General features: G+C 34.7%; 1 protein-coding gene across 1 annotated transcript in view; it reads right to left on the bottom strand.

Moving 5' to 3' along the window:
- Window positions 1–9,859, bottom strand: part of LOC121729001 (plastidic glucose transporter 4-like) — a 44,029-nt gene extending 34,170 nt beyond the window's left edge. The window contains exon 1 of the mRNA XM_042117372.1: window positions 9,835–9,859. Within this exon, the coding sequence (XP_041973306.1) occupies window positions 9,835–9,842 (8 nt within the window). The 5' untranslated portion in view covers window positions 9,843–9,859. The remainder of the gene's footprint in view (window positions 1–9,834) is intronic.
- Between the last annotated feature and the right edge of the window lie 5,079 nt (window positions 9,860–14,938).

The following is a 14,938-nucleotide window of genomic DNA, read 5'->3' as shown; positions in this document are numbered from 1 at the left end:
CTGACAGCGACCATTGTTCGTGCAACGGGATAGCGATGGACGTTGCCATGGGTATACTTATTCAGTCACTTCAATAAAATAATATGTGCGAAATACTTTATATGGCAAAACAACGTTTGCCGGGACAGCTAGTAATATTATATAAAATATGTGTATTCAATAATTTTAGATACCGAGTAGCAAATGTACAAGAAAATTCGTACACTTAAGTAGGCATTGTTATACCTATCTTGAAGCATCACTTTACTTTCGTATCGAAAATACATTAACAAAGGCTGGTGAAGAGAGGCCTTTACATTGTTATCAGGTTACTTTGATCTATCTGGGATCAATGAGTTTTCTTAAACATTTTTAGAATATAGAAATGGTACAAAAAATTGCCAGTAAGTATAGTCTGTCAAGAAAGTAAAGAAATTAAAAAGTGGCAACATCGAAGTGTCATCCCTTTCAAAGCAATCTAAAAAAAAGGGATAACACTACGATGTTGCCACTTTTTAATTTCTTCACTTTCTTGACAGACTATACCATCGAGGAAATTGATTCCCAGGCAGTTGACGGACCTGCGTCATGTGGTCGGCTCATGTCAATTCAATGTTATAGGTCTACTAGAATCTTGATGGCTGATGGCAAATTTTCAAAAAATATCCTTGATCATTGGATACATTTTTATATTTGCATGTTTCACACACAAAATAACCGAATCAGAAATAAGTATTTTGATTTTGACCAGTATAAGGAAAAGGATCAAAATGTTTTATTCCAATTACCCCGGTATTACTAGAGTCAATTTATTTTCTCACTTTTTGCCATCAGATTCTGGTAGACCTATATAGCTGTGATCGGTCGTTTGGGTTTGACATAACGCGCGCTTAGGTCCGCCATCTGCCTAGGAATCAACTTCTCTGATACTAGTAGCTTTGGCCTATGGTATCAACAGCCGATCAATCAGAAAAAGTATAATAATAATCCCTTTGAACCATGTATAACTCACATAATATCGTATTATCATAATTCATACTTTCATACTAATACATATTATTACTAGATGTCCCGCGCGGCTTCGCCCGCGTAAATTAGTTTTCCCATAAAAAATAGCTTATGTCCTTAGTCCCTTCACTTGGTCTACTCTATATCTGTGCCAAATATTGCCATAAAATTGCTCCAGTAGTTCGTAATTTCTAATATTTCCCACGTTTTTCCCACATTTTCCTGAGTTTCTTCGGTCTTATTAGTCTTAGCGTGATAATAATATATTAATATAGCCTATAGTCTTACTCGATAAATGATCTATCTAACACTGAGATAAGTTTATAAATCAGATCTGTAGTTCCTGAGATTGACGCGTTCAAGCAAACATACTCTTCAGGTTTATAATATTAGGTAGGTAGGTATAGATTTTTTTAATTATCGCTTGACAAACTCGAGTCTCGATCTAAAAGACTATGAAATGGTATAATATGGTAGTGATGATGATGATGATGAATGTAATTTGCATAGTAGCATATGCTTTCCGTTCTTAAAACAATGCCGAAACTCCCAAACTTGTATCTATAAAGAATCAGGAGTTCTCTCAGCACCTTCCGAACCACGGTATACCAGGTATACCTCGGTGCAAAATCTTACTTGTTGGTAGCATATGCTTAGAATACTTCTCACGAAACCGAAGTCACCATATGTTTCCCTATAAATTTTGAGGAGTTCCCTCGATTACGGATCCTTCATCAGATCACCACTTTTGTAAATATAAAACCAAATTGGGATGATACCCTATATACCAAAAGAAAAATTTTGAAAATCGGTTAACAAACGACGGAGTAATCGTCGAATATAAGAAAACGAACATAACACCTCCGGCCTCCCCCATTTTGAAAGTCGGTTAAAATTGTAGCCTATGTGTTATTCTGATGTATAAGCTATATTATTGTAAAGTTTCATTAAAATCCGTTCAGTAGTTTTTGCGTGAAAGAGTAACAAACATCCATACATACACACATCCACACATCCATACATCCATACATCCAAACAAACTTTCGCCTTTATAATATTAGTAGGACTAGTAGGAAGTAGGATATTAGTAGGACTAGTAGGATAGGAAGTAGGATAAATGCGAAATGTGTCTGTCTGTCTGTCTATCTGTTTGTTACCTCTTCATGCCCAAACCACTGAACAGATTTTTTTTGCCATCAGAATTCTGCATGGAGATACTTTTTGTCCCGGAAAAATTTACGGTTCCCGCGCAATTAACGAATTTTGGCGCAACGGAGTTGCGGACATCATCTAGTATAATATATTACTATTTTAAATGTACAGCCAGTGCGGTCATTTTCGTTGCATAAGTGCCTTTTTATGGCGCCTTAGTGTAAAGGCACACTTTTTGTGAATAAGGCCAGTTTTTAACAATGTCAAAAAATATTCCTTTATGTCCCAAATATCTAAACAGTAAGTTATAAGAAGTATTGTCGACATATGTGCATAGTACCCATACCATCTCGTTACAATACCCCTGAGGTTTTTTGGGACCTCCAAGACTCTTGGCTACAAAAACTTGTTCTTTCCTGTCACTAACTTTAAATAACATTATCAAACTTACACAGATACTAAGGAAGGTGGAAGTTACTGAAGCATGAAGAGAATTCTAAAAAATACACGTACAGGGACAGAGATTTCAGATGTTTTTAAGTATGAAGCAACAAAATTTAAAGTAGGTATTTAATTTTCAATGAATCGTTTATTTTAAGCTTTTTCTTTAAATATATTATACAACATGCTTTGTAATAAAAAAATGAACAAAATAATCGATCAATTTCACCATTAACATTTTGACAGGAAAATATTTTTTTGTGGCTTAATTTTTACCAAATAACACAAATGGCTAAATAAACACAACGCGTCGACCTTAATTACATTTCACCGAACCTACGGTAGTGTTGACAATAGTTTGGTCAACAAACTATATTTTTTTAAACAGTAGTATCATCGGTTAATTTATTGATAATATTATAATTTATAATTAATGCTCTTATAATTAATGCTCAATGTGTACTATGCACTTTGACGCTTCAGCCTCTGATGATTAAATTTTACAAAGTGAATAGGCACACATTTGATTCCCGGGAAAGAATTTAAATTAGAAATTATAAATATCATGTCATGGAAATATGTGTCTATGCAATGAATGAATTTTCACGTAAACGAATTTGCGGCAACGTCTTGTAGACAAATAAGTTCGAATCTGAGATTTAACTATCGCATAACAATTAACATAAAATATATAGTAGATATTGCTAAAATAAAAAGCTGCCTCAATCAATTGCGTTTTCAAAAATGAGGCAGTTTTTAGGCTGTGTTACAAGATTATACTTCTAAAATTATCAACTGAAGTTGGCCTAAACACATTATTATGCTCGACAATGTCTTACAAAAGTTAATCTTGGGCCACTTTGTCACGTCATGACGTCTCGTTTGGAATACGAAAAATGAGAAAGATTATACGATATCTGGATAAAATGGGCGTTAAAATATAAAAAGTTACATCAAAATAGGTCGATACGTTTCGTATCTCGTCATCTAAATACCGCAGCCTCTCGGCCAAGAAAGTCGTTAATTAATTTTATAAAATAATGGGCAAGGCTAAATACCACGCATTGTGCCTTTGTTCTTGAAGCTCGGAGACCGGGTCGGGATTAATTCGCGTTTAATGAGGAGAGTCACCGTGACGTAGACCTGTGTCATCGTGACGTGACGTGTCATTGAATCCCTATCGGAGGCAATTTACGTGACGCGCCAATCTTTCTACTATGAAAATCAATATTGATATCTCCAGATGTTGATATGTCCAGATGTCGATATCAGTTGGAGATCAGCTGATGCTGATATCTCCAGATGTTATAGTAGGTACGTGATAGAGCTTTGCACGAAGTTCAAAGAAATATATTTTATAAAGCAAAAAAGCGGTTTTCTACAGATGAATTTCTCAGCCCAAAATTCGCTACAAATATAAAGTTCTAAACACATACGGCCGATGCTGAGAAATCGATTATTAGTTATATAAAAATACGACCTATAGGACCTACACGAATATATCAATATTTAAAGTGGAAGATATTATAATACTTATTAATAATACAGTATAGCTTTTTCAAAAATTAAAAAGGTTAGGAACTATCTTTGTTACATAATATTACTGTGTTATAGAATTGTCTAAGATGATTTGAAATTAGAAGTTGGAATTATGTTTCATAGAATCAGATAGAAAAGTTGTGAAGTTTAAGTTTTTTATTTTTTATTTTATCGCCAACTATAGCGAATTTGTAATTTGTCGCCAACAAACTGCTGCGCAGTTTGGCAAATTTTAATGTATAATGTAAAATGTTAATTTACTCTGAATAAATAATTTAAAAAAAATAAAAAATAATAGTATAGTAAAAAATATATAAAAATGTTTCGCTTCTGCTTTTCGTCTTAGAAAGTTTTTGACATTTTCACTTATAGGGTGGCGTTATTCCATAATAGGGGTAATTTCTGCAAAAGCCCTACAGATGCCTTTTGTGCTTTAATTTTTTTTTGAAAGTTTTGTACTATAAAACTGTACTGTGATGAGTCATTTATAATGTATTTTCTTGTTGATTAATAGTATTGGAATTTCTTTACAGTATATCCAAATACATATATTTTAAGAACCTACACTCTACAGTGACCTATACTAATAAATATCTAATAAAAATAAGTCGGGTTTTCCTTCCTGACGCTATAACTCCAGAACGCACGAACCGATTTCCACGGTTTTATATTCGTTGGAAAGGTCTCGGGCTCCGTGAGGTCTGTAGAAAAAAAAATCCAGAAAAAACTTTAAGAGAAAAGCAGGAAAACAGGGAAAATCATTTTATGGCAAACAACGTTTGCCGGGACAGCTAGTCTATATCTATACTAATATTATAAAGCGGAAGAGTTTGTTAGTTTGTTTGTTTGAACGCGCTAATCTCAGGAACCACTGGTCCAATTTGAAAAATTATTTCAGTGTTAGATAGCACATTTATCGAGGAAGGCTATAGGCTATATTTTATTGCGCTAAGACTAATAGGAGCGAAGAAATAGAGGAAAGTGTGGAAAAAACGGGGGGAAATTATTTGAAATAGCTTATTTGAACGCGCTAATCTCTGGAACTACTAGTCCGATTTGAAAAATTATTTCAGTGTTAGATAGCCCATTTATCGAGAAAGGTTATAAGCTATATTTCATTACGCTTAGACTAATAGGAGCGAAGAAATAGGGGAAAATGTGGAAAAAAACGGGGGAAATTATTTGAAAGGGCTTATTTGAACGCGCTATTCTCAGGAACTACTGGTCCGATTTGAAAAATTCTTTCAATGTTAGATAGCCCATTTATTGAGAAAGGCTATAAGCTATATTTCATTACGCTAAGACTAATAGGAGCGAAGAAATAGATGAAAATATAGAAAAAAACGGGGGAAATTATTTGAAAGGGCTTATCTCACGAACTACTGGAGAAATTTTCCTGTTATCTGGCACAGATAAGAAGTAGACCACGTGAACGATTATAGGCTATTTTATGTGGACTAATTTGTCTGTGAAATATCTAATTTACGCGGGCGAAGCTGCGCGGAACGTTATATTTCGCGTGGTCACGACATCACGCGTAAACGGCTGGACCCATTTTGCTGAAATTTGGTATAAAGATACTTTGAGTCCCGAAAAAGAACATAGGATACATTTTGTCCCGGAAAAATGTACGGTTACTGCACAATATACTTTTATTATTTGCGCGTAAACTATTCAATCTATTTTGATGGAATTTAGTATGGAGATACTTTGAGTCTCAGGAAAGGACAAGGAATACTAATTTTGTCCTGGAAAATGTACGGTTCCCACATAATAAACTTTTATGATTATTGCCTAAACTATTCAATCCATTTTGATGAAATTAGGTATGGCAATACTTTCAGTCTCGGGAAAGGACAAGGGATACTTTTTATCCCGGAAAATATACGGTTCCCGCACAATAAACTTTTATGATTCTTGCCTAAACTATTTAATCTATTTTGATGAAATTTGGCATGGAGATTGGAAATACTAATTTGGGTCTGGGACAAAAAATGTTTTTTGTCCCGGAAAAATGTGCGGTTCCCACACAATATACTTTTCTGATTTGCGCGTAAACGACTCAATCGATGTACGGGAACAACTATAAACTAAAGTCCACGCGGACGAAGTCGCGGGCAACAGCTAGTGTGTTATAAAAACCTTTTAATATTACTTTGCATTCAATAAAAACTGAACAAAAAAACATAGGTAGTTCAAAAACTATTTTTGTGTTTGTAAATAAAAGTCGAGTTTTTTTAAATTGTAAGTTGTAAGTTTGTAACTAAGAAAAGCTATAACTGTATCAATATAACTCCGCATTCATTTAGAAACCCTGCATTTTGTTGTTCCAGTAAGCTTGTGATTCGGGAAATGACATTAAACCCAGAAAGGACTTTTCTCGGGAATGACATCATATAGCGCAAAAAGGATCTCACCCGGAAATTATTTGTTTCTGGGATTAAATGAACACAGAATTCACCAAAATAACGGAAGTCTTGCATTATTTTGGAATGAATATTGCAAAATAATCCTTAAAGTATTATAATAATGCAAATGTCTGTCCGTTCCCTCTTCCTCTCTCTACGCCTAAACCGCTAACCGATTTTGATTAAATATCGTTTGAAAATACATTAAATCCGTGGAAAGGACTTAATATGATATTATACCGAGATAACTGTATTTCAAAAATAAAACCGACTTCAATTCAGAATTACCTACTGAAATCGGAATGGTAGTTCCAGAGATATTATGTGAACACAAACATAAAAACATACACCTTTGAAATTTGGCACATTTGCTTAGACGCTGATGTAGACTAACATATACGAAAATTGGACAGTTCTGGAAATATTACATACATACGCGTCGAATTGAAAAAAATTTTTTGAAGTATACTTTATGCCACTAACATTTTCTCTCAACCTTTCAGTCCAATTTATGAATATTTCACAAAATCCTCGCCTAACGCTGAATATGATATTCGATCTAACCTGACCAAACCACTGCGTATTCGAGCTAAACAATATTTAACTGATATAAATTTTTGTTTTCCATCATTTTTCCCTAAAAAAATTCCCGCTTACGGCCCGTGGGTCGATATTGATTTACCTATAAACCTTGAATTAACTAAACATCCTAAAGATAAAACCCCAAATTTAATTTACAAAAGCCAATTTAATGAAATAATACATAAAAATCAAGATTATATACAGTTATATACAGATGGATCAGTAATTGATGATAAATCAGGATGTGCTGTCGTTACTCTCGATAGTAGTTACTGTTATAAATTATCAGATTATAATTCAATTTTCAGTTGTGAAGCTATTGCTATCTGTAAAGCTCTTGAAATAATAAAAAGTGGGAGTAATTTAGATAAATTTATTATATTCTCTGTTTCTAAATCGTGCCTGCAAGCACTGCTTAACATTAATAATATCGATCCACTCATACTATGTATGAGAGAAACAATTGAAAATAATTTTAAATTTGAAATATTTTGGATCCCAAGTCATCAGGATATTGAAGGTAATGAGAAGGCTGATATGGCAGCAAAAAGTGCTACGAATTTAAATTTGGTAGATTTTTCTATTAATTCTAATGCATTAGATGTTAAAAGACACATAAAACAAAAAATTAGAATACTATGGGATACTGTTTGGAAGGATAAAAATTCTAGTAGTAAATTATACAGAATAAGAAAAACAGAATTTCATACTCGAAGAGATCAAACTGTCATTACTAGACTGCGTATTGGTCACACAAATATGACTCATGTATACTTAATGAAAAAAACTGGTAGACCAAAATGTAGATGCAGAATGGATCTAACTGTACAACATCTGTTAGAAGAATGTCATGATTACGATGATATTAAAATAGCTTGTAATTTACCGAATAATATGAAAGATTGTTTAAGTGACAAAGGATACATACAGACGATTAATTTTGTTAAAAATTTAAATATGTATGAAAGTATATAAATGTTAACATTACTGTAGTCGCTAATGACCTTAGCTGTTAAAAAGCGACTTAAAATAAAGAAAAAAAAACTATATTTTTTTAAACAGTAGTATCATCGGTTAATTTATTGATAGTATTATAATTTATAATATTCTCTCTACGCCTAAACCGCTAACCAATTTGGATTAAATATCGTTTGAAAATACTTTAAATCTGTATAAAGAACTTAATATGATATTATACCGAGATAACTGTATTTTAACAATAAAACCGACTTCAAAATTGTACGTAATTGAGAATTAAAACTCCCTATCTCCAAAACGACTGAACCGATTTTGATGAAACTTATACTATTCCCTAAGTTGAACAATACCTAGTCCAACAAAAAAAGAATTACCGAAATCGGAATGGTAGTTCCAGAGATATTATGTGAACACAAACATACATACATACACTTTTGAAATTTGGCACATTTGTTCAGACGCTGATGTAGACTAAAACATAACGAAAATCGGGCAGTTCTGGAAATATTACATACATACGCGTCGAATTGAAAAAATTTTTTGAGGTATACTTTATACGTGGGAGAGCCATGCTTCGGCACGAATTGGCCGGCTCGACCGGAGAAATACCACGTTCTCACAGAAAACCGGCGTGAAACAGCGCTTGCGCTGTGTTTCGTCGAGTGAGTGAGTTTACCGGAGGCCCAATCCCCTACCCTATTCCCTTCCCTACCCTCCCCTATTCCCTTCCCATCCCTACCCTCCCCTATTACCCTATTCCTTCTTAAAAGGCCGGCAACGCACCTGCAGCTCTTCTGATGCTGCGAGTGTCCATGGGCGACGGAAGTTGCTTTTCATCAGGTGACCCGTTTGTTCGTTTGCCCCCTTATTTCATAAAAAAAAGTCGGTTAAAAATATACAGCCCTTGCGATAGAAACGAATTTCGGAGTAAAAATCGGAACTTCTGGTGTATTGTAAAGGTAAAATGCACAGATTCACAAAAATATCACAAATTAGATGACGCCCGCAACTCCGTTGCGCCAAAATTCGTTTGTCACGCGGGTACTGTACATTTTTTCGGAACAAAAAGTATCCTATGTCCTTTCGAGGGACTCAAACTATCTTCATACCAAATTTCAGCAAAATCGATTTAGCGGATTGGGCACGAAGAGGTCACAGACAGACATACAGACACACTTTGGCATTTATAATATTAGTTTTAATATTTAGTATTAATACGTGTCAATCGACAACTTTAATTTCATACAAATATAAGGAATTAGGAAAGGTACTACTAGAATTTGTATGTAAATATATTTATTATTATTGATCTGACAAATCACTAACCAAGCGTCCATCCAATCTACCATAATATTGTAGATATAATACAAATAATACATTTCAAAATAACATTTTCAATTAAAAAGTAATAATTGTAAAGAGCACTTAAAAAGGTAACAACATTAAATATTAAACATCAACGAAAGATTAATCGACCGCCATTAACAAAATTATCACATTACTTTGGAGGAAAATTTCGTTTGTCATAAATTTAAAAAATTAGGTCAGTATGAGGAACCCTCGTGGATATCACAGATCCATTCGTAAGAATTATCTCGACATCCCTCATATTGGTATCCTTGATCAATAATTATAACAAATTATATGCTATACAGTGACAACACGATAATGATACTTATCTATATAATATACTAGATTACATATTTTATTATGTATGTTATAAATCGAGTATATAATTCGTACTCACCTGTGCATGGTGCGCGTGTTCTCACTGTGAAGGCCTAGGGCGTACTGACGCTGGCCGGTTGTTTAGGGGTGGTTTTCCACATCTGTATAGAGCTGATAATCCATACTTATATTATTGGGCGAGCGAAGGAACTTCGCACTTTATCTCCGGACTCTAGGGTTCGGACTTTACGAATAAACTATCGCACTTTCGGGCTTTTTTTATATGGTAATAAAATGTGTTTGCCTGTCTATTTCCACTTCGTGTCTAAGCCACTCAATCAATTTTAAGGTATGCAAATACTTTTGAGTAATGCAAAAGATACAGGGTAGTTTTAATCTGGGAATAGTGTGTATTTCTGGCGGGACAATCAACATCTGTTATATATTCCAATAATTAATTAATGTTTCTCTTAAAATTAATCGTATTGTCTTTGTAATTTAAATAAGTATAAACAGAGCGAACAAAAAATAGTTTTACTTTCATAATAAGTAACTTTTTAAATAATAACTAAGTTTTCAGTGCTTGTTAATGGTTTACGTAAAATAAAACTTCAATTTCATAAATTGTAAAAATAAAGAAATATAATAAAGAAATAAATATTTGCCTACAAGGAGAATAATACATTCCCAACTCTATACCTCGCTGTTTGCCGTTCTTTCTCATTGTAACCGCTCTATATAATTCCCGAAAGGAGCCTGAAAGCTCGTTGGGAAGATGCGCCCCCGGCCCCCTACAGCAACAGTTTGTTAAGGGATACCAGTCTATAAAATGTCACCCACCGATATAAATGAATCTATACGTCTGTCTTCTCTTATCTTGTTGGGCACTGATTAGATACTTTTCTCTTAATTTTCCTTTAATTAATGTGCTTGAACATTAACGTTGTAATTTTTAAAATAGGAAGTTAGTCTAGAATTTTATTGATTTACAATTAAATAATACTTCATCATACGAATGTATTTTAAATTATTTTGTGAAAATGAATTTCTTAAAATAACTCGAAAAGTATGTACTTATAAAGTGTTTAGGTAATTAGAATTCTTCAATCAAGAATTGAATTTTGTACTCTAATAGAAAAACTTTCGTTTCTCTTCTTAAAAAAGAAATTTAATTTCAGTTTTTGCTGGTTTCATTTCGTATTTAATCTGGCAACATTTCAAATTAATTCGTCGAAAGCGTATAATCCTCACAATTAAAAAATGTACCACAATGCGTGATATGTACTTTACAAAGCTGTAGTCGCAATTCGGTCGCTCTGGGACGCGACGTCGTCAAACCGTTTTAAATTGTATGTAATTTGTATTTAATTCATGTTGTTTTAAAAGAAAATTGTATTTAAGTGACCATTGAATACTGACAATCACCGATAATCTTCTTATATATACCTATAAAATTCTCATGTCACAATGTAAGTTACCGTACTCCTCCGAAACGGCTTTACTAATTTTTACCAAATTTTATATGCATATTTAGTAGGTCTGAGAATCGGCTTTTGGCTACTTTTTATATTGATATTAGTGTATTTGTTGAATAAATAATGTAAATTATTACAACTCGAGACTGACGGCGACCATTGTTTGTGCGACGGGATTTTGGAGGGGATAGCGATGGTCGTTGCCATGGTGTAATACTTATTTCATTATTAAATTAAATGGCAAAACAACGTTTACCGGGACAGCTAGTGTTTTATGTAATTTACATTAAAAAAGTTATTTTGCATAGGGTGTGTTCCTAATTTCCTATGTAATACCAGTATATTGATTTTTCAAATTGATACGGTGTGATTGGCTATCCAGACAAAGGTCGAAATGATCCATACTTCCATATCCATACTAATATTATAAATGTGAAAGTGTGTCTGTCTGTCTATCTGTTACCTCTTCTGCCTCTTCACGCCCCTACCGTTGGATCAATTTTGATAAAATTTGGTATGGAGATATTTTGTGTCCCGGGAAAGGACGTAGGATACTTTTTATCCCGGAAAAATGTACGGTACCTTATATAATATTATGTCCGAACGAAATTCTTTCAAGTATAATTTACTTTGACCCAGGAATTGATACTGCATTCAATTTGCATTAAGGTTTCCCACACAAAACTGCGAATTTGCATCGCATCGCATTTCAATTTTCAGCTTTGCCGCAAATATATGCGATGCGATTATAAAGGGTTATTCATAAAAATCTTAGAAATGCAAGAAAAAAAAAATCATACTACATTACAAACCTACATTAGAGCCAGTCCACACGGCGCGTTGCGTTGCATGCATTGCGTCGCCGCAACGCAACGCAACGCGCGAATATTTTGACTCATAGCTGTTAAATTACGAAGAGTCTTAACGTCAACACCCCTCCCTCCCGCTTCGTCTCGGGGGCTGCTGTTCGTCTTGTTTGCGTTACAATAAATCATTTGATTTGATTTGATTTGTTGGGACGACCTTGGTTATTTGTATGTAAAACAACGCAACGACAGCGCTGCGTCGACGCAACGCTGACGCAACGCGCTTTGTGGACTGGCTCTTAATATAACACTCATTCAATTATCACATACAAAAATAGTAAAAGCAATAGTCACGACACCACAATATACTCACATTGCAATTTATTAACATTATGACTTCTAATTGGCCAAATAATATCTTTAGGTGTATGAAAATGAACCCCCATGACAGAGTGTTAACACCCACCAATTATGCTTGATTGCTTTTTAGTTGATTAAATTGTGACGAGTAATGAGGGGAGGGTAAAGTTTTGGTGTCATGTTCGCAGGAAAATTAAGATAGTTATGGTTGCAGACGAGCAAAATACAGCGGTGTTTTGCTTAATGCCTGGAGCACCAACCGTTAAGCGAAAAATATTATAGTTTTACCATCGGTAACTCCAAAGATTGTCGTCCGTCGAACAGTACTGCCGCACCAATATCTGCACAGTCGCAACAGTATTGGCCGATCAAATTTAGCTTATTTATATATACAAAGCTCTACCACTCTAAAGGCCCTCTCAAATTTCGATCATGATGGTAATAGCCTTGCATGCACAATCGACGACGATGATGGGCAATCAGACAAATCATAAAATTATTGCCCCTCCATATTATGTTCATAATAGCTTGTAATATTCAATGAGTAAGAGGGGATGCAGCTGTAATGAGTTTATGCCTAATAAAGTATACTTTGTCAAGTGTGTTTAAAGTCCCATAATAAATGTTCTCCTTCCGAAATGCCATGTTAGATAACGGCTCGCGTGTGTGGCAACTTGGTAATTAGCCTGCCTTGATGTGAAACAGTTCTTGAAATAACATTTAAAATGGCTTGAAATAACATTTCAGAGTTTTACTTACGGCATTTGGTTTTATTTGTAAAGTCTTTTAAGAAAACTAACGTATAAAACAGGCTCACAGAAAACTGGCGTCTGTGTTTCGCCGAGTGAGTGAGTTTACCGGAGACCCAATCCCCTACCCTTTTGCCTCCCCTCCCCTATTCCCTTCCCTACCCTCCCCTATTACCCTATTCCCTCTTAAAGGGCCAGCAACGCACCTGCAGCTCTTCTGATGCTGCGTGTGTCCATGGGCGACGGGAGTTGCTTTCCATCAGATGACCCGTTTGCTCGTTTGCCCCCTTATTTCATAAAAAAAAGAAAAAAAATTGTTCGGTTGCATAATATAATATAGTTCGGAAATACTTGACTGGTTTTGATGAAATGAACATAATATTACAAAAAGTAACCTACACGAAAGGACGCACGCCCACAACTCCGTTGCGCCAAAATTCATTTATCGTGCGGGAACCGTACATTTCCCTGGATAGAAAGTATTTTATGTCCTTTCTCGGGACTCAAAGTATGTCCATGCCAAATTTCAGAAAAATCGATTCAGCGGTTTAGGCGTGAAGAGGTAACAGACAGACACACTTTCGCATTTATAATATTAGTATGGATTGCGGTAAAATGTACCATTTCATTGAAATTTCCTTTTTAACACATAAAGACGCGGTCAACAACTAGTAAAGCAATGTATTACCAAATTCTTTAGCAGTGCATGTAAATATTGAGCCGCATTGCACCGGACCGCTTTCATGCAGAAATACTTTTCACTCACAAACAAAACGTTGCTTTGTCATTATGGACCTCCTATACTGCGGTGGGTAGTTTCTATTGTTGTACCCAGTTTTTGTTTAATCTTATTACGCTGTATTGTTACATAATAAACTTAATCTACCTCGTAAATCAAGTATGCTATAGTTGCTTTACAAGTAACTTATACCCGGTTTCTTATGTTTTTTGACAGGAGTTTATTTACTAGCGATTTTTGACCAAGAGCCCGCGAGGGCCCAGAGGCCGTAGCCAAAGTCCTTTTCGTTAAAAAAGATGACGAAATTCGTTATCAAAATGTATGGGATTTGACATTAGTCTTCGCAAGCGAAATGTCATTTAGCGATGACTTAATTGTCAAACCGCATTCATTTTGATAACGCATTACGTCATCATTTTTTACGAAAGATACTTTGTCTAATGGGGCAGTTCATCCTTCGTTTCGTAAAGCTGAAACAGAGATAAGAACGACGAGCAACTATGGAGCTTCGGTTGGGGTTAATTTAGGAGGTATCCAGTTCTAAAGGTCTACCTGACCTACAAGAAGGAGTAAAGCTCAGTTTCCTAAAGTAACCGCGACCGAAACTCCATAGTTGCTGGTCGTTCTTACCTCTGTAAAGGTCACAAAGAGGTAAACTTTCAGGTTTACAAAACGAAAGAAGGTCTGCGGGGCTAAAATGGTCACATTTAGCGATTCCTCTCAATCAATTCAGCAAATGAATTGTCAAAACTGTCAAACTGACAAATGTCAAATCAGTACAAAAATACAGAAATGAATTGCAAGCAGAGTTGCATTTTTCGATTTTAGAAAAATGAATCATATTATGATTCATATCATGATTCTTCAAAGCGACCATTTTAGCCCCGCTGGCCCTCGCGAGCTCTTACCCTATTTTGATTAGCTAACGTCTAAACGATAATTAATCAACAACTCTATTGCATAGATAAATTGAGCCGTTTTTTTATCGTTTCTTTATAGAATCGCCGAACAAAATGTATGGAATTCACATAACATAAATTAAACTTCATATTAT

This window comes from Aricia agestis, chromosome 1 (genome assembly GCF_905147365.1).
Source record: "Aricia agestis chromosome 1, ilAriAges1.1, whole genome shotgun sequence".
Classification (NCBI taxonomy): Eukaryota; Metazoa; Arthropoda; class Insecta; order Lepidoptera; family Lycaenidae; genus Aricia; species Aricia agestis.
This window is presented reverse-complemented; position numbering and strand designations above follow the sequence as displayed.